Raw genomic sequence first — 25,766 nt, forward strand, 5'->3', positions numbered from 1 at the left:
GTGGCAAAAGAAATTGTGACAACAAAATCGACTTCTGGAGCACCATATAATCCGATTCCCACAAGCTTCTTCCTTTTATTAGAATTGAACCCATAATCGAAGTTGAGAACATACATGAATCAAGGATTTTTTTCTTTCTTTGAACTATATGCATACATCATTATGAGAACTTATGTTCATATGCTCACTGAAAAATGTATAAAATTACAATGTCAGGCAAATGACATGTCACTCACTTTCATCGCAAAATCCCTTACATTTCCTGGGAGGTACCAAGTACATTGTTAGGAAGGGAGGGGGCAGCTCTCCGTCCCCAAGTCCCTCATGCTCCAGAGACGACTCAGTTTCCCAAAATTTTAGCAGTACCTAAGGCAGAGCTGAGGCCCCTCAGACCCCACTTTGGAGTTTAGGATCCCCCGAACTTCTTTTGGAACTGAGTAAGTCCCAGGGATCCCTCTTGGTATAGTGTCTTTTAATATCTTGCACATCTCTTCTCCTACTTGATAAGACGCCCTTCCGCTACCCCCTCCCCCAACAAGTTCCCAGTGTCGCCTGTGAACAGCGGGATTTCAAGAGATAATGTTAATTCATTAAAAAATATTTCCTTGAAAATTATTATTTTAGCAAGTGCGATTATTCTGGAGCTATTTGTTTCATAACTCAAGCACTGAAGAAACTGAGAACTACCGAGCAACCGAGCTGAAAAATCAGTGAAAATTACTGCTGTGCTGAGGAAAAACGCCGTTTGGACATTCGAGAGTTGCAAAATTTTCTTCGATAAAATATTTATTTTTGAGGAAAGTCACGAACATTTTTTCGAGAAATTTTCAAGAATTGCAGGTAAAATTGCGAATAAAATTTTCTGAACAATTGGAACACAAATTATCTTGAAAATTCATGATTTACCAAAGGAAATTTGGCAACGCCTGAAGGTTCATACGGCGTTTTTCCGGAGCACGGCAGATTAGTCATCGAGAAAAAAGTGCCTGCATACCCGGCAGCAGGCAACCGGCTATACACAGGGCTGTGCTTTAACTTTTGAGGTTAGGTTGAGAAACCGTGTTTTCAGTGTTTTCGGCTTCCCTCTCTCTTTTCGCCTTCGAGTGCCACAGTTCACCTTGGAGCAATTTATTAAAATGTGTACTGCCTCCCATCGTCGGATTGGTTGAAACTTGAAAACGAAAGTAAAGAGGAAACCTTGCGTCTCGTTATTATTCGAAAATAATAATCTTATTCAGCCGGAAGGTATCAAGTCTTCTGACACACCGTGACGTTCTTTTAACCTTCAAGCCCCGTCCTCAGTTGAACAGTTTTCTTTCATTCTCCCTTCAGACTCGTGAGTGTCGGCTTATCAGTATCGAGCCAATTTTTGAACTTGAAGTGTCAGTAGGTTAAATTGTGTCCATCGCGAAGTGATAAGGCGTTTCGTGTGTCTCTTACTACTAGTTCTGTGCGAATTAATTGGAGCCCAAAAAATACAATCATGTCTGAAAAGTAAGTATTTTTTGTTTTTCGCTATGCCAGCTCACTCAGTTATTTTGCATTTTCATCATTTTTTCTCCTATTTCTTTCATCATTTGATTGTCAAATGACACTCAGTGTGTTTTTGTGGATTCGTTGAGGAGGTTTACACTGTTCGACCAATACTTCATCGCTGTATTCAATTGCCTAGCTTTTGAAATTTCAACACATTTTTTTCATTATTATTCTTCTTGCAAAGGATTTATTATTGTTGCATTCAGAGCATATTTGCAATAATTGATCTTCTGCATGTGTATCTACTGGGGATGTCGATCATTCACTTCAAGATGCTTTTGTTGGTGTAAAATTTTCTGCAATGCCAAAAAGTAGGAATATTGACTGGGACTGTTTGTGGCGCAGAATAAGAAGAGTATCTGATCAGATTTTGGCAGATTCTCCCAGGCTTTCATGTTTTGGGGAACAAAGTAGGGACGTAGCATAACATGCTTGGCAGGCAGGGGGTAGATGAAGCATTAGAATTAACCTACTTAAGGGGTTTTTTTGGAACCTCAGAGGATCAGAATGGAATGTGATGAAATGCCTCACTTTTTTCTTCCAGTCAACCAGCAGGGGTCCATCCTTCTCACGAGGTCGGTTGTGGTTACAGGTGTCCCTTACCCTTATTGAACCAACTTGAAATGTAAAGATAAGGATCCATGGCATTCCATGGATGAAAAAAGCTCTCTATGAAAATGATTTATTCCTGTACTATCAAAAAGTTTTGGGTATGTTATTATGGACTACATAATTTGACAGCATTATTCGGAAGCAGTCGAAAGGCACGATTCTGCTGAGCGTTCGGTAGCCGAATTTCGGCTGCGAATTGGACGCAACACTGCTCCAAGAGCGGTGTTGCGTGCTATTTGTGTAGGGCAGACTGCTGGTGGATTCATTAGCGCGCTGAAATTTGCCAACAAACGCCCAGCGGAATCGAGCCTTATCCTTATTTTACGTTGCCTAATTCTCTCTCCTGTTTTATTCTTTTAACAGAAAAACTAAATAACCTGATGCCCTGAAGTTTTCCATAAATTTTCGCTTCCTTTGTGTATAATACACTCACAAAATTTCAATCATCAAGTCATTTGTTTTTGTTCTCAACAAAATAAAACACTTAAAGAAAATAGGCAACGTTCTTTGTAATTGGGTCAATTCTGACTGAATCTGTGTAAATGGCAAGTATCTACTCCCATGGGTTGGAGATGATTCGTCTTAGGGTCAATTAAGATCAAACTAAGTACAGTAGAAAAATGAGAAAGTAAAGAAAACATGTTTCAACTGCAAGTTTAGTATCTTTCTATAGAATTTTTCCCCTGCCCACAAGTCCTCAGAATCATTATGGAGTGTTACAGATGCAGGGTTTATCTAAGGAAATACTATCAATATTAACAATTAAATTAACTACACAACCAAATGAAGATCTATCGTTTGTGGGGTGGGGGTCTGAGATTACCTTGGGTATCTCACCTGGGAGTAAGAGAAAATGTGGGCCACTCTCTTCAAAGAAAAACATATTTTTCAGGTATTTTTTAGCCCCCTTTCTCTGTCAGTTAATTAAAAATTGGAAGAAGGGGGAGTCAGGCTAGTCTTTCGTAGTTTAAAAGAGGGTGGGGGGGGTGAAGGGCTGTCTTGCAGCTCCACGAGGGAGAGGGGGTCAAAAAGTCGGCTGAAACGCCTTTCAAAATACTGAATTTGCCCCGTGGTTGTTCTGTGCAACGTGTAATAGAGAAACGTGCAAAGGAAGTTGCCAATTATTCTGTTGAACATCATAGATTTTAAAGAAAAAATGTCAAATTTTTCCTTCAAAATTTGCAGGAAATTTTGCTCGCGGTTTGATTTGGCATTCCTTAAAATCTCAATAAAGATTATTCGAAGCTTCTTTAATGAATGTCTCATTGGAGGAACTTTGGCAGCATCGAAGCGTTCAGTGTCGCCAGATCTTATTTTAGAGAAAAATCCCGTAAGAACGAACACAGCATCGATTCATTACACGACCTCTACGACGACGGACAGTGGATCGAATCAATAGGAGGGGTCGGACAAAGTTCGGAAACTTTTAAAGCTTATAACTCCATTCATACAAAACTTTGAGATTTTAAAACTGGCCTCATTGGTTCCCTCGTGAAATTTTCTTCTGGAAGCATCCTTTGAAATTTAAAATGTGACAAATTAAACATCAAATTTTGCAGTTTTAGTTAAAAATTTCTTGTCCGACCTCTCTGATTGACCTGATCCACTGTGCGATGCTGTATCAGCGACTGCATTCTTGCTAGCTTATCGGCAACACCGCGTCCCGGTAGTACATTTCTTGACGCATCATCGGTTCGTGCCACACAGTGCAAAATTGCATAACCAGCTATATTGAAACTGAAAAAATATGTGGAACGACATCACGTGATCACATACGACGTGAGAAGGGTTGCTTGACAGTAGTGCAGAGCGAAAATGCCAGACATGTCCTCTGCCGCGCTAAGGAAAAACGCTTTATGAACCTTCAGGCGCTGCCAAATTTCCTTTGATGAACACGAATTTCCTGGCAACTTTATGAATATTTTTCCTCCAATTTTTCAGATAATTTTGTTCGCAAATTCACCCAAAGTTTTTGAAAATATCAAGGAAAAATAACCATGACTCTCTTAAAATTAACCATTTTATCCAGGGAAATTTGGCAACTCTCGAATGTTCATACGGCGTTTTTCCTCAGCACGACAGTATTGTTATCTTATTTCAGGCAGTAGGTGGATCTGATAAAAATCCGCATGAATTTGCGACTTTGTGCTTCATTTTAATTTTCTTCTGATTAGATTTCTCGAGAGTTAAAAATATATTTTATCAAAGGAATCAAGGTATGCCGTGTTCCTGCAATTCCTTGAGTAAAATTTTACAGGACATGGGAGCAGCATGGCCGGATTTACCTACTTGCTGCCCATGGGCCGCCTGTATTTTGCCGCCCTCTTCTCATTCATTTTGAAACATCAATAAAATCCATCAAGTGAACGTGCCGGAGGGAGAAGGGTGCATAAGACGCGTTCACTCGTGTTGGACACTTTTTTTGCGTAAGCCCTGTCAACACTACTAGCAAAAATTCACAGAACTTCGCGCAAAAGTTCAGTTCCGTAAATCTATCTGTGGGGACAAGGCCTTTCATTTGTAAGAAATAAACTGAAAAATTAAGAAAGAACAACTATAAATGTTGTTTAATAATTTTAACTTCCGCCGCCTTGCCACCGCCTGACCAAACTGTGTTTGGCGCAATGCGTGAAGTATTTATGTAGTCTTGTAGGCACTGTGCGTTTCGCGCCGACCGCTGTTGACCGTACTGTGTTTGACGCAATGCTTGAAGTATTCATGCAGTCTCGTAGGCGCTAATATGTGTTACATGCCGACCGCCGCGTCGAGGGCTTCTCCTTTTCATCTCAAGCCCTCGTCATCAGTTCTCTTTGCGCCGCGCCGCTCCAAGCCAAATTACGTGTTTGGTTTCTCTCTTAACTCAACTAATTAAAGTTGCGCAGTCGTTTGTATCATCGAAATGTGACAAAATTAGAAATTAATGAACTCTCAGGGAATGAGAGATTTTGACACCTTTTCTTGTTCGTAATATTTTTCTAAATCCGATTTTTTTGTACCTGCATTTAAAAAAATTGCAAAATTTGCCGTCCCCTAATTTTGCCGCCATGGGCCGCGGCCCATGTGGTCACCCCCTTAATCCGGCCCTGGAGTAGGGTACTTAAGTTTACTCAAGTACTTAAAGTGAAAGGCCAGGTTTTCCGGGGGAGTGAGAAAACGCTATTCAGGTCAAAATTATCGATTTTCCTATTTTTGATGAATATCCATGTATTAAATTCTCACAAACAGGGGTCGATAATCTTCCAGTTCGCGTGAAAACTTGGGAAGCCATCAAAATCTTGAAAAGCCGGTAAGAAGGGGGAAGAAGAAAAAAAACCATTATCAAGAGTGGCGGTGCCACCCCCGGTCGAGGAAAATGACGTCCTACTAAAGTCCCGATAACAAACGGGTGGCCGACACTCTTAGTCACAGGCAACTCCCTTAATATTTTTCACGAAATGATGATTTTGTCCCCCGCCCGTATCGCAGAATCGCACAGGATTTTGTCCAAAAAACTATTAAATTGAATCTTTGGCGGAGAGCGTTAATGTTAAATAGCGCGATTCCACGGAATGTGAAAGTCATGTTTCTACATTCTTGGAAGATTTCCAAATTTTTTTCCAATAAAATCAAAGAAACAGGTCATCGCATTTCTCGGAAGTTGCTCAACCCCGATCTAGCAATTCTTGGATAGCTTGGAAGATTATCAACCCCTGCTCAAAAATACTCTTTTGGAAATTCGAGTCAGAGTTTGCACCATTAGAGTTCACGTCAAATAAGCTTACGCTGACACTTCCAGCTTACACTTACGCTTACGCTTCCAGACTGCGACAGAAGATCGTCTGACGTTTTTTTACATGTAAATTAAGCAAGAAGCAAAACGGAGGATCTTCTGTTGCAGTCTAAAAGTGCTCGTTAACGTATTTGGCGTGAACTCCAATAAAGTTATAAGCATTTTGAAATGAGAAATGAGCAAGGTCATCCAATTGAAAAAAGAAAGTAAAAACCGCGTATTATTACATCCGTAAATAGGAGATACGTATTCGAGTCTCATTTTTAAATTTTCTGCCGAATCCAACCAGCACAACCTAGAAATAGGGCAAGGGAAAGGACGCGCGTTGAAGACGGCGTAAGGATACAACTATTCGTACTTGATGGATGTCCGTGTTGCGTCTGCAAAATTGAAGGCGCGATGGTGCCAGGCATGAACTCTCAATACTCCGCTCTATGCTGCCAATGAGGTGTCGCTTAGGTTCAGCAGAAAAGTTAAAAATGAGGCTCGAATACTTCTCTCCTATCTTTGGCTGTGATAACACTCGATTTTTCTCTTCCTTTTTTCAATTTGATGTCTGATTCCTTTTTTAGGATGTATTTTTATACCTATATCTAAAGCTCATATGCACCGGCACCATAACTTCTTCGGGAGAGGTAGTCGGGTCAATTCCACTGGGTTTAGGATTTCTAGGAGTAGTTTTCATAAAATATTCCCTATTACTCGATTTTTTCTTTTTCATTTTTTTTTAAAAAAATTGATTGTCTAAATTCTATTACCGTAGGTATATATGTAGTATTTTTAAAGCAACAAGAACGCCGCACGATTTTGAAAACTCTACAATCGCTGTGATTAGCTTTCTGCCGAATGCAATCCTAAGTAATAATAGAATCGTTTCAAAGAAAATATATATCGATGACCAAAGTGCGAAACCCTGTTTCTCCATTCCTCTGTTTCAAAGTTTCCGCTCTTATTTTATTTTTTCAAAGAAATTCAAGGCAACTTTATAGCTTGAAATTTTCACAGAATATTCTACTAGCAGAGAAGAAAAATCCAGGAAATTTTCAAGAAATTACGTTCTCTTTTTTTCCAAAGGAAAACTGTAGTATGACAAGAAGTCTGCAACGTCGCAAACAGAGATACGTGGTTTCGCTCTTCGGCCATCGATGTATACTGCCGTGCTAGAGAAAAACGCCGTATGAACCTTCAGACATCTCCAAATTTCCTTAGATAAAGCACGAATTTCCTGGTAAACTTAATAACAGTGTTCCTCCAATTTTTACGACAATTTTGTCCGCAATTTCATCGAAACATCCTGAAAATCTCAAAGAAAAATGTTCATAACTTTCCTCAAAATGAACATTTTATCGGAGAAAATTTGGCAACTCTCGAATGTTCATACGGCGTTTTTCCTTAGCACGGCAGTATAAGAGCAATTTTTTCCGACTCTTCGTGGGTACGAGGAGTCGGAAAAAATTGCTCGGTGGAAAAAAATTCAAGGTATTGTAAGCTAACGGGCCCCCATCTCGGTCGATGGCAGTTAGCGTCCCATTGATAAGATTACGGCTTAAGTAATAATTCAAGCGCACACCTGTCCGATATGAAATTATCTGTCACCCCCCCCCCCCCCCCCCCCTTTACTGCTTCCAGCCCTGAAAGTGATGCTGTTTTTCGTGTGTGATGAGCTTGGATTGAATGTTTTGTTTCGAAAAGTGCTCAACTCTGGAAGAGTAAAGAAACTAAACGGCTGCGATGTTTAACACTGTCTCCGTCTCGACTGGAGGCGAGTAAATGGAACAAGCGTATCACAATCGTTGTCAGCGCCGATTCTAATGTGTCTGCGTGGAAGGTCGAATTGGTCAGGTTTCGATCGAGGTTTAAGGTCATGGCATGGCACGCTCGATGAGGTTCTTCATCCTCGCACATTCTCCACCCACTCTCGGCCTTTTTCCCATCATACCTGTAGCAATTACCGCCTCTCTCAATGCATTTGTGTGTATGGAACACCGTCTTACAATGATGAGGAAACAAGAGCAGCAATTGGACCGCGTTTTATACAAAGGAACCAAGCCACATCAGCTATTGCCAAAAACTAGGCAATATAGTTTTTTGCGAGAGAACGTTTGTACAGATTCTTTTGAAAATTTTAAGGAATTTACTTCGTACTATGCAGAAAATTCACTGACATTTTTACGAAGATCCGCACAACCGTGCTCATGTAAAAAATTAAATTGCCCGCAGTTAAATTTAAACCACGTTAAACAGAAAGGAACCAAGCCCCACCATCTATCGCCAAATTTAAGTTTTTACGTGAAAACGGTTGTGCGGATTTTCGTGCGAATTTCAGTGAATTTTTTCCATAGTGCGAAGCAAATTCCTTAAAATTTTCAAAAGAATCCGCACAAACGTCCTCGTAAAAAATTAAATTTGGCAATATCTGATGTGGCTTTAGTTCCTCTCTGTTTAACGCGGTCCAATTTGAATTGCGGGCCGAGTGGCACCCTCTGCTTTTTCGAGTCGTCTCTGGTCTGATGATCCGTCTGGTGCCCACTTTCTAAAGCCCTTATGGAAAATAATACGGGGTTAATTTTTCATCGGAAATATCTGGAAAACAAGGAAAAATTTATTTCGTTTTAACATCTCTACGTTCGTGTATGGTTGATTGGAGTTTCTAGGTAAAAATACGCATCTATTTCACACGAATATTGAAGTGTCCCAAAATGCATTGATCATTGCAGCCCGAACTGCGTGAATCAAATTAGACTCTCATATCCCAAAATTAATCGCCTTCCACCCGTCGTATATGCTTTCCGCACGTCCGAGATGTTAAAATATTTGTATCAAGAAAATCGTGCTTTTAAATATCTATCGCTGTTGATGACAAGATTTTGCAAGGGAATACTCAAGCAACGGTCGGTATCAGAGGAATAAAATTTGTCTCGTTGAAAGGAAGAGAAGCAATAAATTGATAATCAATATGTGCTCATGTCATTTTTAAGAAGAAAATATTCTTAATCAGGTATTGAAGTGTCCTCAGATTCGAATTTTCGAATTCCATTCTGCATTCGCTGCGGTTCAAGTTTTGCAGTTTACTTAAATGAGCGTTTGATCAGTTCTTATCTTTGCCGGGTTTTTTGTCCTCTTTTTTTCGTCTTACGTTTGTATTTACGCTAAACCCCAATGATACTCTCTGTGGAATGTAACCTAAGCTCCATATCGTGATAAAATCAGTTTAGCCTATTTTCTTATGATTTTTCCTCTACAGTCAGTTCGTGATAATTTTCTTTTTTTTCTTCTTTTTAAAACTTCATTCTTAACTTCGTAAATTTCTCTCTTTTTTCCAATAGGTTCGAATTTTATTCAAAGGTTTCGAAGACTGTCTGTCTGTATTTGTCCACTCTAAGTCTTGAATTATCACAATTATTCACCTGGCGTCTCCTCCGTTGCGTACACCCTCGCTTCTCCTGAAATCGTCGCTTGGCTGACAAAAACGTAACTGAAATTTGAGATGAGCCCGGGGAAGCATTGAGTTATATGGACAACAGGGCTCATCGTCGAGTGTAGTTACGCCCTTATGTCAGGAAGGCGACGAAATGTCTGAAGTTGCAGAGTAATCCTCTGGTCGCAAGCTCGGCATTTTCCTCGCAACCAAAATCGCGCTCGAGTTGCAACCGGTTTATTCGCCCATGAATTTTTACCCGCGACAAGTCAACCGGTCTCCGAACTTGTACTTTCCGCTAGTGATCGTGACGTAACTCTTGAGGTCATGACTTCTTCCCGGAATATCTGCCTCACGCGTCATACAGCATTTGGACGTATCTATGCCAAAAGGAACTATGCACCAATGAATTTAATCAAAAGAGACTATGGAACATGCGAATCCCATTTACCTAGTTTATTTTTACTTAATTCATTTTTGCATAGTCCTTTTTTTCGAAACTACTCTAGTAAACGATTATCAGAAGCTTATCTGAACGGCACTAAGTAACCAAATGTAGCCGAACTACACTAGTCATTGCCTACTTTGACCTCTTGGTGAATTGTTTCACCAACAAAACTAACAATAATTTAAATTCTACCTTGAACCGTGAGTGTTACTCATAACTAAGTAAAAGCAAACAGAGAAGAAAAGTGTTTTGTTTGGAACATTTGGTGGCCCAAGAATGAAATAGTTGTATCTATATATTGAATAGATCCCTTTGCCGTCTATCGATTGTCTCGAAAAATGCGTGTCAAATACGCACTCTCTCGAAAGCTTTCGCTGAGAAGTCTTATGAATATGCACTCACACTTTCAAAATGTCGTTCGACATTCACTTAAATCCCCATTTGAGGGGCTTGGAGGACAAGGCGCATAAGTGCAGTTTTTTTAAAAATCGAGATATTTATGATTTCAAATAAAACTAGTCTTGATGCATATTCTGTGAGAGATTCCCTCCCAAATTCTAATTTTTAAGCATCAAAAAGTCAGTTTGAACTTTCTTTCTGCCATAAAGATCCATGTAATTTCAATACTTCCAACGCGTTTTTCTCGAAATAGCAAAAACTGCACTTATGCACCTTGTCCTCCAAGTCCTTCTTTTAAACATTGCAAACACTCATCTAGGATTCCAGATTTCTTTATATTTTTCGAGACTGTTACATTAAACAAATAGCCAAAGCAAAAATGAAGTTCTCTCCAGTTAATCACTGGGAGAAAAAAAGCCCAAGTATCGTGAAGTCTCCGTAATAAAATAAAGTACCTATGAAAGGAATTTAAGCGATGCTTATCGAAATTAAGCTTGAAAACGTTCAATTGATGACGAGAAACAGGGGCCCTACCAGTAGCGAGTCTAGAAAGTTGGCAACTCTGTTTTCCCTCCATTTAAATGTATGTTTAACAATCGATTTTTGGCAAGGCAGCTTGTCTCGCGTAAAATCGATATCTGTAATGGATGTAAATGGAGGAAAAACGGTGTTGGCAACCTGTAGAATCACCACTGGGCCGTAACAAAAAGTCCAGAGACGGAACAAGACATGCGTGAGACGAGCACTTATCAAGTAGGCCTTTTAATCATTTAATTCACCTTCAAAACGTAAGTGATCAAAGCGATCCTTGTTTACTATTCTATTAAATGTCGGGGCTGGCTAAAATTATTCTATGATTGACTTTCTAGAGGCGTTCTTTCCTGCGTAATGGAAGTCACCTCTGAAGGTAAGGTCGATCGATAGGAATCCTCACAAAACTGTAATTCTCGTGTTAGACCCCACTGAACAATTGCCTCTTCGTGTCATCAAGTCGATGTTTACTTCGAATTTTTTCGCTCAACTTCAATCAAATGCAAAAATGATGATCATAATTTTCATCAGAAAATGCAAAGATGGGTACTTACAGTGGGTACCAAGATATCCATCAAAATTCGACGCTTTCGGGTGTTGCCATTTAAAAAAAGGAGGAAAAATTACCTTATTTTGATCAAGAAAATTCACGCTATTAACATCTATGTACCATAGGTGCATAACGTTGTTCAATGACATTTCTGTGATTTTTTGCAAAAATTACAGGGGCCCTCTGGTTAAAAATTACAAGTTTCAACTCAAGTGTCATAAATTTGGAGATCAAGTCATAATTCCCTATGTTTCCTCTATGTCCTTCTGTTTATTAACACTAGTAGTTCTACTTAAGGCTTAAGGCATTTCCTCGATTTTGCCTAAGACTGTTACCCAACTCCTACAATCCTGCACTCACCAACCCCTTCGATCGCCGCGAGCCTCAAAAAAGTAACTGGCAAGGCTTTCGGTCCTGCGATCTTCTTACTGTCCGAATCACGAAGTCTTTAACCTTGTGTCTTTCCTCATATCATTGGCCAAAATGTTGCCGTTTTCTCGCAGATGAAACGAACCACTCAACCCTAAGACGTACTGCTTGAGGCTTCAAATCCTCACTCATTACTTGGTACTCGTTTTTTCGCGCCATTATTTTTACGATCCGAATGTAGTCCGGTGTCGGCTCGCGGCGCGTCGATGCGGTGCATCAGGAGAGGCAAAATTCTCATCTAAGTGGCCCGAGGCAGGGCCATAGACTCACTAAGGCCGCGAAGGTGCGAGAAGGTTATCCAGTGTTGCCAAATTCTGCTCTAATTGCTGACGAGCTCCGGAGTAATTTGAATTTTCTGGCGTCGATTTGGTAATTCTTGGCTGAGACGATCATAAGTGCCCTGGATCCGTTGTGAACCTTGCAGTTTATCTCGGCGACTATCATTCCTGGCTGAGTCATTTTTATACCGATGTGACGCAGTGGCACTCCAGTTCTCGCTGCGCGTGAATTCAAATTACCCGCTACAATGGTGTGGTAACTTTGATATCTGACTCAGGTATGACGCCAGGGGTGTCAAAAAAAGGTTCCATTACTCTTGGAAATCGCTTTAAGGCCCAAGGTCCGCATGAATTTTTTTGCGATCCGCGGATCAAGAGATCGGAAATTTTACGCATTCTTTTACTACTCTTCAGGGGGAAAAAAACTCTCATCGACTTTCTGCTTGCAAATCAACCTCTCCTCCCCTCCCCATCTTTCTATTAAAATCTCCTAAATCATTGAATTTTGCTACGAGTAGCCTTCGCTGACTAGTATCAAATGATTACAGGAAGTTTTAAACCAAAATTTGTGTCAAATTTTTCTCTCAAAAAGGATGAAAAAACAAATATGAAAATGTTTTCTCCTTATCGAGATTACATCAAAAGTTTCAGATGGATTCTCAGATACAGAGGAAAATTCCACATATTTCTCGCACATTTCAACGTACTCAAAGAAAAGTAAGAACAATTAAAGGAAGATTTATCATGGGCTTATGGGTGAAAGCAGAATTCAGATCAAGTTGCAAAATGTCAGCAACATTAAGTACCTATATGGGATGAGTATGACGGCCCCCCATTTGCAAATAATGCATAGATTGACAGTTCAAGACTTATACTTACTTAATCTTACCTGATATACTCAACTTGAGTTACTTAAACTTAAAAGATCAATCCTAACGAAATTCGTCATTGTTAGTAGGTGCAGATATTGCCTATCTATGGACAAGTGAAGCTTGTAACTATTTTCAGAAGTCAAAAAGGCCATAAAGATACAACAGGAGGATATTTTTGTTTTGTAGCCTCTTCGAAATCAAGCCGATTTGCGTACATTAATGATCTTCAATGGATTTAGTCCCGTTGAAAACATACCTTAAACATGCTCTTAAAACTTGCCAAACACCAAATATATTTCTTTCTTTGGCTTGAGAAATTGTGAGAAGCAATTTTTTTTAAAGCATTCAAATTGCAGGGATTAATATTTTTGTTCACCTTTTTTGTTTCAGGGCTGACATCGCACTTATCGGTTTGGCCGTCATGGGTCAAAACCTGATCTTGAACATGAACGATCATGGGTTCGTCGTTTGCGCGTACAATCGTACAACAGAAAAAGTGGACCAATTCCTCAACAACGAAGCCAAGGGAACTAAAGTCATTGGTGCTAAATCATTAGAGGATATGGTCGCCAAACTGAAGAAACCAAGGCGTGTAATGATGCTTGTCAAAGGTTTGTTAAAATCTTAACTTGAATTTCCGTAGGAAGTAACTCGAACTTTGACTACTCAATTGAATTTTCGAAACAAATTGTACGTCACAGTTTTGTAAATTAAGTAAAACCGTTGCAGATACTCCTAAATTTTATATTTCTGTCTATAGCCGATAAAGTGAATGCTAAAATGGTTAATTGGTACCAGAAATAAACTTCATCAAAGAAGGTTGGGGGAACTTCCTCTGCTTCAAAGGGGGGAGGGGGGTTTGGAAGACTTCCTGAGCTACAAAAAGAGGGGCTTCCTCAGGAAAATTTTTAAAAATTGAGTCACGCAGTAGCAATTCTGTGTTGTTTTTACCAAAAAATTGGTTTGAATACAATTTCAAAGATTAAAGTTATGTCACGCCCTTGTTTTGCGAAATCTTCTACATTTAATGTTTAAGGGACCAAGTAGGTTTCTACAAAGCCGCTGTATTCCTACCCATAGATTCTACCACCAAGTTTTAAGGACTGAATAATCCCATGGTTTGAAAGTCATTATTTTTCAGAAGATTTTCCAAGGGCGATGTTTCTAGTTCATCCATTTTTTACAAACGTCCCTTGAACCATTTGCATTTTTAAAAGAGCCTTGTGTATGAAGCAGGTTTGGAAGTATTACCTGCACTTGCATAAAAAAACGATTTTTGCGAAAGATAATATGTGGTTTTTCTTTTTCAAACAAAAATGACTGTTTAATCCAATTTTTCCCAGGTTTTTCAAATATTTCTCAAACACTCATTATGTAGTGTTATATCTCACCTAATATGTTCTCACAATATGTTCTATAAAAATAGTTTTGTATAGTTTTTAATAGGATTTACCCATTCTAAAGATGTCTCGCAAATATTTAGACCTTGCTAATTTCCTCTGATTTCCTGTTTATTTTATAGCTGGAAGCGCTGTTGATGACTTCATCGCAAAACTGGTCCCACTCCTAGAAAAAGGTGATATAATCATTGATGGTGGTAACTCTGAGTATCAAGACACCCAAAGACGAACCAAATCTTTGGCTGAGAAAGGAATATTATTCGTAGGTTCTGGTGTCTCCGGTGGAGAAGAAGGAGCCAGATATGGCCCCTCTCTAATGCCGGGAGGTAATCCTGCTGCTTGGCCTTACATTAAAAACATTTTCCAGGTAATTTATTGATCCTTTTACCTAACTTGGACTCAACACTTAAATTACAACCCGTTCCTACAACTGCCTAATTTTTGTCATCAAATGCTGTGAAAACAGCAGCGAATCGAAGCTTTCACGAATCTGCCAATCATGAGAGTAATGTCTCGATTTTACCCAGTCTACTTCCTTCTATCCAGGGATTGCAGGGGTTTGGCAGTTCATGCATGGTAACTCCCCCATTATCCACCCATTACTTATCCAGTGCTCTAGTCATCAGGTGTAACAATGAGGCACATTTACGCGTTATTTTCTTGTTTTTTCTTCAATTTTATTTTTTTTTCTTCTTTATTTTGGGCTTTTCCATGCATATTTATGTTTTATATGAATTTCTTATTATTCAGCGTTTTTGGTATCAGCTCTGACTCCTGCTGCTATTTATAGAGGTATCACTGCACAATTATAAAACTTCATATGAACTACGTTCCACAATTCGGAAGTACTATTTCCGGCTCATCGATAAAATCACCTATCTACATAGGGAAACCAGTACTTTTTTAAAGTATAATTGGCTGTTTCTTTCAAGTCAGTAATTAGTATAGTCAGACACTGCCTCTAATTTTTCTATTTATATGTCTAGAAAACTGCGATGAAAGTTCTCTAGAAACTGTACCTCTTGTCAGTCAAATATTTATTCCTTTGCTGCAATCATTTGAAAACTATTGAATGTTTGTTTTTTTGACAAGCGGACCACTGATACTATGTCTTATTAACTTCACGTTTTTTTCTTCTTTCTTTTAATGCATTCTCAATTTCTTCATTGATTTTTTCAGTCAATCGCTGCTACAGCAAATAATGAACCCTGCTGTGATTGGGTAGGAGAAGACGGAGCTGGTCACTTTGTCAAAATGGTTCACAATGGTATTGAGTACGGAGATATGCAACTTATTTGTGAAGCATACCATCTCATGAAATCTGCTTTAGGGATGGATAATGAAGAGATGAGCAAAGTAAGTCACTCCTTCATTTTTTTTTTTTTTTTTTTTTTTTTTTTTTTTTTTTTTTTTTTTTTTTTCTCTACGCAGAGGTGAAGTTTCCCTCTTTTTGTCAGCCACTTGACTCTGGAGGCATTTTATTATTTTATCATCTGACAAATTTGAAACTAAGATGTAACAAGGCTTTTAAGTATGGAAATGGAATAAAATATGATGGATCGAAACTAAATAGACATGAGAGGTGAAACTTTCATGATTTTTAATGGCTTACAAACGTTACATTTTGTCACTCGTATATTTATCCAAACAGAATAGAAAACAGAAGTCCCTACATCAATAATATTGGCACCAAGGAAAAGTGTTTTCATCGGTATAATTTTTTACTGATTCCCTCTAGAATTTTCAACAAGGTGGTTCTTAGTATCGTTGATTACTCATGTAAGTTATTCATGAAACCTACTATCTGTTGAAATGCTTTGTCAGTTGTTAAAAGAAGTAAAGAGTATGCTTAACCCTTTCTTAAGGATGTTCTTTCTCAACGTTTAGTCTCTTAGATTGTTTTTATACCCATCTTCATCATTACTCTCAAGTTGTTATCTTGATTTTCTTGCGGAGCACAAGCTTGCCTAGTATCGTGGTTATCAGGGTTTCAAGCAGTCTTTAAAACCTTGAAAATCTTGGAATTATGCGAGTAGTGGGTCAGCTCACCAACTTTAGCTTGTGCCATTCAAGAGAGAGCGAACAAAGGCTAAGTGTCCTTTCCTTTAATTTGAATCTCTAGAATTATAACTATTATCTGGAGCTTAAAAAAAGTTGGGGCAATCAAAAGGGAAAATTGACGTGGAACTTCTGCTTGAAGATCTGAGAAAGTCAGGGCATGTTCGAGAATTCGGAACTTTTGGAGACAGGAAAAAGCCAAAAAGTCAAGGAATTGGAAAATGAAGAAATTACACCGAAAAAAATAAATTGCTGTTTTAGCATCTAGGATGTCAAAAATGTGTCTGGTGATCCCAAGATGCTGCCTTTACTGCCCCTGCAGTTGAATTTGCATTCACAGGATGTAAAATTAACTGCGGAGGCAGTAAAGACAGCATCTTGGGATCACCAGACACATTTTTGACATCCTAGATGCTAAAACAGCATATTATTTTTTTCGGTGTATGGAAACCCTGGGCTATGCCTTTGTTGCTATTGAAGATTACAGACTTGAGAAAATATGCTGCACAGCCATGCCCTTTAAACTTGCCTACCTAGGTCTTCTCTTCTCAATATGATTTTGAATTTTTTGGGTAGTTAGCTCCAACTTGAGCCGATTTCAATCAAAATATTAAGTGTGAATTTCAGTACATTGTAAGTATTTACAATGTATCCGCATAAAACCAGTGAAAATGTTTGACCGCGCATCAACTCCTTTATCCCAAGTCATTAAGTCATGTTTCACCTTCCTAATTGAAACATGGCTCATAAAAATATAATTTTCTTTCTTTTGGAAAAAATTTTTCACATGTTCACTGTCATTGAAATTTTATAGGTCTTCGAAGAATGGAACAAAGGCGAACTTGATTCTTTCCTCATCGAAATTACTAAGGATATTTTGAAGTACAAGGACACAGATGGTAAGTAAGGCTCTCTATTTGTCTTAATCATCCAAATTTTTATTTTTCTTTGGAATAGCATTGGACATAACAAGCTCATCTCAAAGAACTCAACCATGATAACGGGTCAGTTGCGCTAGTCACAGAATTGTATTTTGACGCTTGATTCTTTTAGATTAGCTAAAAATATTAAGATCTGTAAAAACCGCAACTTTCTATATTCAATACTAACCGAGATATTGCCCTTTGAAAGATTGGGTTTTTAACATCATCCACTGCAGTAATGCCAGTCATGGTTTCTTCCACCTTGCTTTCATCCGCGGTTCATGTGGAATAACCAGTGCTAACGGTTGTCTCCTTAATTGATAAAACCAAGGTGGAAGAAACCAAGGGTGTCATCCCTGTAGTGGATGATGTCAAAACCCCGACTTTTCAAAGGGCGATATCTCGGTTAATATTGAACGTAGAAAGTTACGGTTTGTACAGATCTTAATATTCTTAACTAATCCACAAGAATCAAGCATCAAAACACAATTCTGTGACTAGAGCAACCAACCCACTTCCAGTAATCTGTATAGTAGTGCAAACAATTTGTATTTTTAAAATGGTTGTGTGGGAGTTGAAAAACTCTGGTTTTCTGTGCTTCTGTCATGTTGACCCATTGTAGGAGTCACTAATATTCTAAATCATGACAGGCACTCAAAATTTCAAGCAATTGTTGAATAGGTCTCATGAATAATCTCATGGTATCTTTCAAAAAGACTACACAAAGAGTTGAATAGGTACCGTAATCTCATGGTATCTTTCAATAAGACTACACAAAGATACCAAAAAATTTGGTGCTTTTAAAAAAGATGAAAGGCAAAACATTAAATAAGGACATTGAACTAAGGCAATTCAATCTTCAATCAATATAATTAGACAAGAAATCTTGTCTTCTATCTTTTGGATACTCCACAGCAGCCTCATCCCCGATTGAGTTGTTACTTTACTGTGTTTTTGGCTGATTAAGTTGTTTTTTTCATGTAAACATTTGAAATCAATGTGAAACTCTAAGCTTCTACGTTTTTCAAGAAGTTAGATACATGCATTGAAATGCAATTTTATAAACAAATACTGAAATAAATGTTAAAAAATCTAATGACTCCTTCAAGTCAACAAGTTTTTAGATAGTTTTCTTGGTTTATGTTATAATTATGAATTTCATGGATCTCAGCAGTGAATATGTCTACCTCATGCATATTTTTTTTCTTTCATTGAAAATTAGGTAAATTTTTGGTGGAAAAAATCCGTGACAGCGCTGGTCAAAAAGGAACAGGAAAATGGACCGCAATCTCTGCTTTGGACTATGGTATTCCTGTAACGCTAATTGGTGAATCTGTCTTCTCAAGGTGTTTGTCTTCTCTTCTTGATGAGCGTGCTCAAGCAAGTAAAGTTTTGTCTGGTCCACCTACCTCCAAATACCAAGGGGACAAAAAAGAGTTCTTGGAGGATATTAGAAAAGTAAGTGTTTTACTTAAAAATTAAATAGTAAAAAATGCATATCGTGTCACTGGTTAGTATGAGATTTGAGGCCAGGTGGTGCAGTTTGGAGTTTAGAACCGCCACAGCCATTTTGCTCGTGACATATCCAGCTAGACTCTTGGGAGTGGTTCTGTAGCCACAAATATGTTTAGGGCATCTATCAAAAGGAGGCATTATTTTTCAGCAAGGAAAATGTTTTAACAGATTAAAAATACCAACATGAAACAACTGTTGCAAACTAAAGCTTCCTGGGTTTAAACGTCTAATTGATTATTAATGACTGCATCTGATGTTTAAACATTCGTGACATGTCCAAATATGAAGTTTGTACATCTATTAATGAAGATGTCTTCCTTTGCAATATGTTATAACTCAGATGGAAGACTGAAAAATCATCTCAAGTTCATAATCTCTCTTTATATCTATATTTCTTAAATAAAAGATGCGTAATCATGATAGAAGGAAAATAATATACATGTATTCAAGCTGCAGGGGAAAACGTCCCCTAATCGCAATGCAGCAATTGAACATTTTCATGGTAACACATTTACAGAATCAAGGGTGCAGGGAAATGCTTTGAAAATGTAGAAAAGCCCCCAAAAATGTGTGAGGACGCAACATTTTGAAGGGTTAGAAGTCAAAAATCATAGGAAAACAGGAGTCAAAGGTCATATTTTTTAGATTGGTTGTGAAATTTGGTGGAGAACCAATGAGAAAAATGTGGAAAGCTGGCGTGCAGGCGTGTGAAAATGTGGAAGCTTGGAAGATTCTGCACCCCTGTACAGAATTAATTCACACAAACCATGATTCAATTTATCTTTTGGCAACGCATTGACTGAACTATTCTCACAAATTTTCTTTACAAGCCTGTGATGTATGGTGTAAATAAGCCAATCTCACGGCGAGTTGATGTTATGTCCTTACCTGCTTTTATCTATCATGTCATAAAACTGTGTACGCACATGATTTTATTTTACGGATTTTCTTGTTGTATTCCAGGCTCTTTATGCGTCAAAAATCATATCCTATGCTCAAGGTTTCATGCTGATGCGAGAGGCAGCTAAGATTCATAAGTGGAATTTGAATTACGGAGGTATTGCTCTGATGTGGCGTGGAGGTTGTATTATTAGAAGGTTAGTTCCTAACTTTTTTTTCTACTTGTCAAATGGGCCTGTTGCAAACTTTTGCTAGAGCAAAAATAAGAATTGTCTCTCATAGGATATGCCTCAAAAATCACAATGAGCGCATCAACGAAGTCTGAAATGCACTCCTAACTTCACAATCTGTGCAAGAAATTTGCGTTTTTTTGAGCTTCCCGCTTCAAAAACGATACATGGTACAGGTGGACATTTCATTAGAGGAGTCGTTTCTTCTAACCTCTGTGCAGTACTGCACAATATTCAACGTGGCCGACGCCAAACTGCCAAAACTGGCCAAAACCGCCAAAACTCACGTGACGGGATGAGATTATAACCTTCTGTTAAGAACCTGGCGTGTTTACATTCTCGTTTTCCTTGCATTAATAAAGATCCGTCTTGATATCGTCAGTTATGTTGAGTATTGCAAAACATGCTAGTACGCAAGGATTGAATGGAGCCACTCCTCTAGCGAAATTTTCACCTATGCTGTAGTATCGTTTTTTGAATCGGGGAGCTAAAAAAAAAGCAAATTTCTCACGGAAATTGTGAAGTTAGGTGTGTATTACAGACTTTGCTAATGCGCTCATCGTGATTTTTGACCCATTTTTTCTTTAAGAAACAACTCTTACTTTTGCTCTAGCATAAGTTTCCAACAGGCCCATTACTGAACTACACATTTTGATTGAAGTACATTTTGCAGTTATATTATTTCTGGCTTATTTTAAAATCAACACATGTGCCATTCCATTTTGTGTACAGATAGGTGCTTATATGGGTGGGTGAGGATTATTAATTCTTTACTTCATATTGTAGCCTAATTAGTAATCATATTGAAGCATGTCGATGGTGTAAGTCTGCAACCACGTATCTCAGTTTGCGACATGGCAGACTTCCTGCAGTTACTGCTATACTTTATATTTTAAATGGAAAACTACTTAATGGCAATTCCTACAAACTGTCGAGATTTTTCTTATCTGGACTAAAAAAATTCTACGAAAACTTCAAGGAATGGTGTTGCTTTGTTCTCCTTTAGAAAAATAAAATAAGAGCGGAGATTTTCAATCAACGCAAAGGGGATATGTGGTTGTGAACTTACACCGTCGATGTGTATAGTGAAGCAATGTGACCATAGTTAATAAAGTATCAGTCTACCTACATGATACTTTTTCAAGCCTAGTTTGTTCTGGTGTGTATGAATGATTTCATAATGTTACCATATATGTACAAATATTATTAATCAAGAACAGAAATTAAAATGAAATTACCCACATATCCTCAGTTTTCATCTCTGTCATTGACTGCGAGATTACTTTTACATCATGAGGCGCCCTTCAGTATGGAATGATGTTGATCAGAATTCTGTTTTCATGATCTCCCAGTCTGTAGTCAATTTTTCTCTTGGAAATTTAAACCACTACTGATCCATTGCTGCACTTTGCGCTGGGCTCTGTTCTCTTTTGCGTTTTTTTTTTTTTTTTTATTCAGAAAATATGAAGAGGGAAAATTAGATAGACGCCAAATCTAAAGGTTAGGAAACATCTTTAAAATCAGAGAAAAGAAAAAGGAACACTAGACGTCCTACCAAGCTTGTCTCTCTCTTCAACTTACTGAACTTTTTCATTCTGTGTTTTAATTATGATTTTTTCTCTCTTTTTTTTCCTCCAGTGTGTTCCTTGGAAATATCAAGAGTGCTTTCGACAAAAATGCGAAATTAGCCAATCTTCTTCTGGACCCATTCTTTACCAACGCCATTCAGTCTTCTCAAGCTTCATGGAGGAAAGTTGTTGCTGCCAGCGCAACTCTGGGTATCCCCACCCCAGCTTTTAGCACTGCTTTAGCATTCTATGATGGATACAGAAGCGCACGGCTTCCCGCTAATTTATTACAAGTGAGTAAAGACTATGTTTTTTTATTAGTTCTATGGTATTTAATAAATGAAGTGTTGCGATTTTTAAAAGGTAATCCAAATAAATACAAAATCATCAGATTAAAGACCGTGGAAGAAAAAACCCGAAGTTACTCTTGAGCCTTAATTATAATAATAATAATCATTATCATAATTTTGGTACTTACTCATTCCGATTTTTGACCATCCTATTGAAGGACATATCGTCATCACCAACATCTTGATCTTAACATAATGCACTTACCCGGCCCCTTCTTTTTTAGTGCAGTAATGGTGAAGAAATAAAAAACCTTTTTGAGTCAAAGTGATAAATAGAAAATTCTTGTTCTTTTCTACTTTTCTCCCCTTTTTTTATTTCACCTGGAATTCCATATTAAGGTGAAACTATTTTTGAGGTGGGCTATTTTTACTCAAATTCTACCTCTTGTAAATTATACTTGAAAAACACTCAAAAAGGCTTTCCTAAAAGATGAACTTCTGTTGCGTTTTTATCTGTTATTTTTTTTTTTTTTTTAAATTTACGAGATTCTTTGAAAAAATTTTAACAGTCATCACTGTAAGGGCAAAACAGATTGACTGTCTTGAGAAGGCTCAATTAAAACAAGTCTAATTTACTTATCGCTGGCCAATTTGATAAACTCTGCTTTTTTCAGCTGAGTGTTGCACTATTTGACAGCAAATAGCTTGAATTTTTTTCCTGTATGATACCGAAATCATTAAATTAAACCTTAATTTTTCCAGGCACAACGTGATTACTTTGGAGCACATACTTATGAACTTCTCACTGCTCCTGGAAAGTACGTTCACACCAATTGGACTGGCAAAGGAGGCAACACATCTGCTTCAACATATGATGCTTAAGTTCCATTACTTTTTTTATTCCGGCAGTTTTTTCCCCCATTTTTGCCTAAACAGAGACCTCATAACAACCTCAAAGAACATTCATCTGAACCTTGAAGTATGAAATCTCTAACATCTGAAACAGTTATCTGTTTTCTTCACTCGAATTGGTTAAAACAAAAGAGGTCTGACCTCTCTAAATATATCATTCCAAGAAAAGGCTGAAATGATGCAATGACTTTTAAAGTTTCTTCTAAATTAATTTCGCCTTAGGATTTTTTATTTTTTAATTTATTGCATTTTATACCGGTAAATGTGCATTTCTTAATGCTATTATTTATTTTGCATTATCTTGCCAAATTTCCTTTTGAGATTTTTACCTATGCATGTTGCATTTTTATGTGTGTACATCAAACGCATTTCATTTATTCAATATTATGAAACCATCTCTAACGATGTTGAGAGTTCGTTTATCAAAAATGTTTCATTTCAAAATGTACTCTTTATTTAAATATTACATTCGTTCCATCTTAGCAAAAGTGTTTAAATAATGTCAAAGTGTGATGCACATATGTGATCATGCACATCGTTGTTATCGCAAGAATTTATCTTTTAGCACCAAAATTCAGTTTTTTCTCTCAGAAAGTCAAGAATTGTAGCATCTTTAAGCACCACTAATTATTTATGTGATACTTTTCCTACTTTCTCTACTTAATAAATTTTATTCTTATGTTTGAGTTCAATTTTAGAATTATCTTGGAAGTTACCCGTCCTCGAACAAATCTTGTTGTCTGTTTTCAGTAATCAGTGAATGTTTTGTAGCATTTTTTAATTGTCATATTTATTGAAGCTGAGTATTTGGAATCTTCAATCAGTCAAAAAGGCACTTAAATATGTTAAGGCACAGTAATCAAATCATCGTTTGTTTCAGAACATCTCTTTTTTTCTAATGGTTTTCAGCTGAAGCGCCTTATGTTGCCTTAAAAATGTTAAATCTTACACCATTCCATACCAACATAATTTAAGTATTTTTTTTATCATTCTTTGATGACATTCATTTTTTCATCTTTATTTTTTTTTTGTTCTTCATATTTATATTTAAAGAATATGTTAAAGTTTTATATTTAAAGAAAGAACAGTCAAACACCAACTGCCTAATAACACTCTTCAACATACTTAGGAATCGTTGTACTATCATTGTTGAGCATTTTTAATGTCTTTTATGTACTGTTCAGAAAATGTTTTATACAATTTATTTTTCAAATAACAGATCTTTGTACATATTATTGATTCATCCCCTCCCTTTTCATAGTTAGCAGGGTTTCGGAAGTCTACAAGGCCTGTAACTACAGTAATTACTGAAAATTATATCATATTACGCCAGAACAAACGGAAGGGACTTCAGAGAGTCAAGCAATTTTTTTTAATAAAAGTAATATTTTCTTTCTATATCAATCATCCTTCAACCTTCCATCACCTTCTTAAGACAAGGTAAAATTTCGAAGTGCTGCATTTCTGTTGTAACGTAGTCTCTAAACGGCTCAAAGGCAACTTTCCATCGAGACCAATCCCAATTTATCTTGCACCAGTAGGAAAGAAGTCACTATTCCAGTTAGAAGAGTTTAAAAAAAGTTATTTTTGACTCTAATTATAATTTTTGGAGGATCTTGGCTTTGTTTTCCCCGCGGAATGGTGTGGACCCAGCACCATTTCTCCACCTTGTTTTATACCAGTTACTATACCAATGATTAAATAAAGGCGCGTACATGATACCACTATTCTAACTCATGAGAGCGCGTGTTGCCTATACTATCAAGTGAAGGAGAGACGGCTCCGGATCTCCATGTCTACGAAAGTCACGCAGTGAAGTCAGTCCCTGACTTCACATACGACCTGGAATAGCCGAGAAAAAAGCCTGATACAGGTAGTCTGAAACACCCTGTATATTCAAGTCATCATTACCACGTATGAGCAAGTCCTGTCCATTACTTAATGGATCATGCGCAACCACACTGTATCTAATGTTTCAATTCGTTCGTAATTCGACTAGTGGAGCACTAATGCTCACCGAGGATTAAAGTAATTTTACCGTGTACAAATCATACTGTTCACAACATACTGATCTCCGATTTTCAGCGTGCGCGCAGCCAGCGGTTGAGCACAGGAGGGGAGAATTTCATGAGCGCCGCCGCCCGCGGCGCACTATGGTCCAAAACTCAAGAAAAGGAAGAAATAAGTCGGATAATAACGAAAAGATCACGAAAGTTTCGTAACAGTTGTTTTTTGAGTCGCTAATTTCGAATTTGATGTCAAATTGCCTACATTTTAACACCCTGGCCTAATAAATTGAGGACAAGTTTATGGCACGTTGCGGCGCGGCGTGCTGCCAGCTTGAAACGCGTACTGACGCCTACAAACCTAAGGGGATACTTCAAGCATTGCGCAATGCGTGAAGTATCCAGTTAGGTTTGTAGGCGACAAGTGCGCGTTTCAAGCTGGCAGCACGCCGCGGCGCGGCTCTTCCGGCGGGCGGGTGGTGACTGATTTCTTAAGGGGAGAGCTCCCTGGCGGAGAAACTCGTGCATCGTGTGATTTTTTTTTTTTTCAATTTTCGACTTTTAGATTACACAGTGGTTGTGTGAAGTAATTAGTGAACTCTCAGCGCTAGATGAAGTGTAATAATGAAAGGCGGGTCGTACGCCATGCGCGCTGCGGACGGCGCGGCGCAGGGCGGCTCATGAAATTCTCTCCTGTGTTCTGTCGCGCATCCAGAGACGTCTCCGCTGATTTGAAAAGTCCCGCGTCAATTTGTATATTTTGCCGAGCGCGGCACGGAATTGGCGGGAACCAATGAGAGTGGATGTTTCGACTTGTTTACACTCGCGTCATTTTCGTAAGAAAGTTGTAAGCAAACGTGATCCTTCATCCTCTCGTGAGTGTTGTGAGTAAGTAAGTCCTTTGAATATTTAAAGCGAATCCTAACCACATCTCCCCTAAGAATATTTAAGTCGGTGTTCCCTCGTTTAACCTCAAAAAGTCTCCAATCTTTCTAAAGAGTAAATGCCTCAAGGTTTGCTCTCTGAGCACCTGTAAGTTCTCTCCAACAGTTTATTTTTTCCTCCTCGTAGTTTCACTAGCACTATAATGGTAGAAATTATTGGAGCTTTCAAATTTCAGGA

General features: G+C 38.0%; 1 protein-coding gene across 1 annotated transcript; it reads left to right on the plus strand.

Annotated features, from left to right (window-relative positions):
• Positions 1 to 1,065: 1,065 nt before the first annotated feature.
• On the plus strand, positions 1,066 to 23,856 carry Pgd (phosphogluconate dehydrogenase). Its single transcript, XM_019055170.2, has 9 exons — positions 1,066 to 1,494; positions 13,233 to 13,453; positions 14,365 to 14,609; positions 15,422 to 15,598; positions 17,115 to 17,199; positions 18,446 to 18,681; positions 19,702 to 19,835; positions 21,507 to 21,729; positions 22,489 to 23,856. The coding sequence occupies exons 1-9, from the start codon at positions 1,484 to 1,486 to the stop codon at positions 22,606 to 22,608; spliced, it is 1,452 nt and encodes a 483-aa protein (XP_018910715.2). The 5' UTR covers positions 1,066 to 1,483; the 3' UTR covers positions 22,609 to 23,856.
• Positions 23,857 to 25,766: the final 1,910 nt, after the last annotated feature.

The sequence above is a fragment of the Bemisia tabaci genome, chromosome 2, assembly GCF_918797505.1.
Source record: "Bemisia tabaci chromosome 2, PGI_BMITA_v3".
Classification (NCBI taxonomy): Eukaryota; Metazoa; Arthropoda; class Insecta; order Hemiptera; family Aleyrodidae; genus Bemisia; species Bemisia tabaci.

Bases quoted from the DNA above. Each gene is read 5' to 3' on its own strand.
- Pgd (XM_019055170.2), top strand. The intron at 13,454-14,364 runs GTTTGTTAAAAT...TTTATTTTATAG, and splicing joins TGTAATGATGCTTGTCAAAG to CTGGAAGCGCTGTTGATGAC. The intron at 14,610-15,421 runs GTAATTTATTGA...TGATTTTTTCAG, and splicing joins ACATTAAAAACATTTTCCAG to TCAATCGCTGCTACAGCAAA.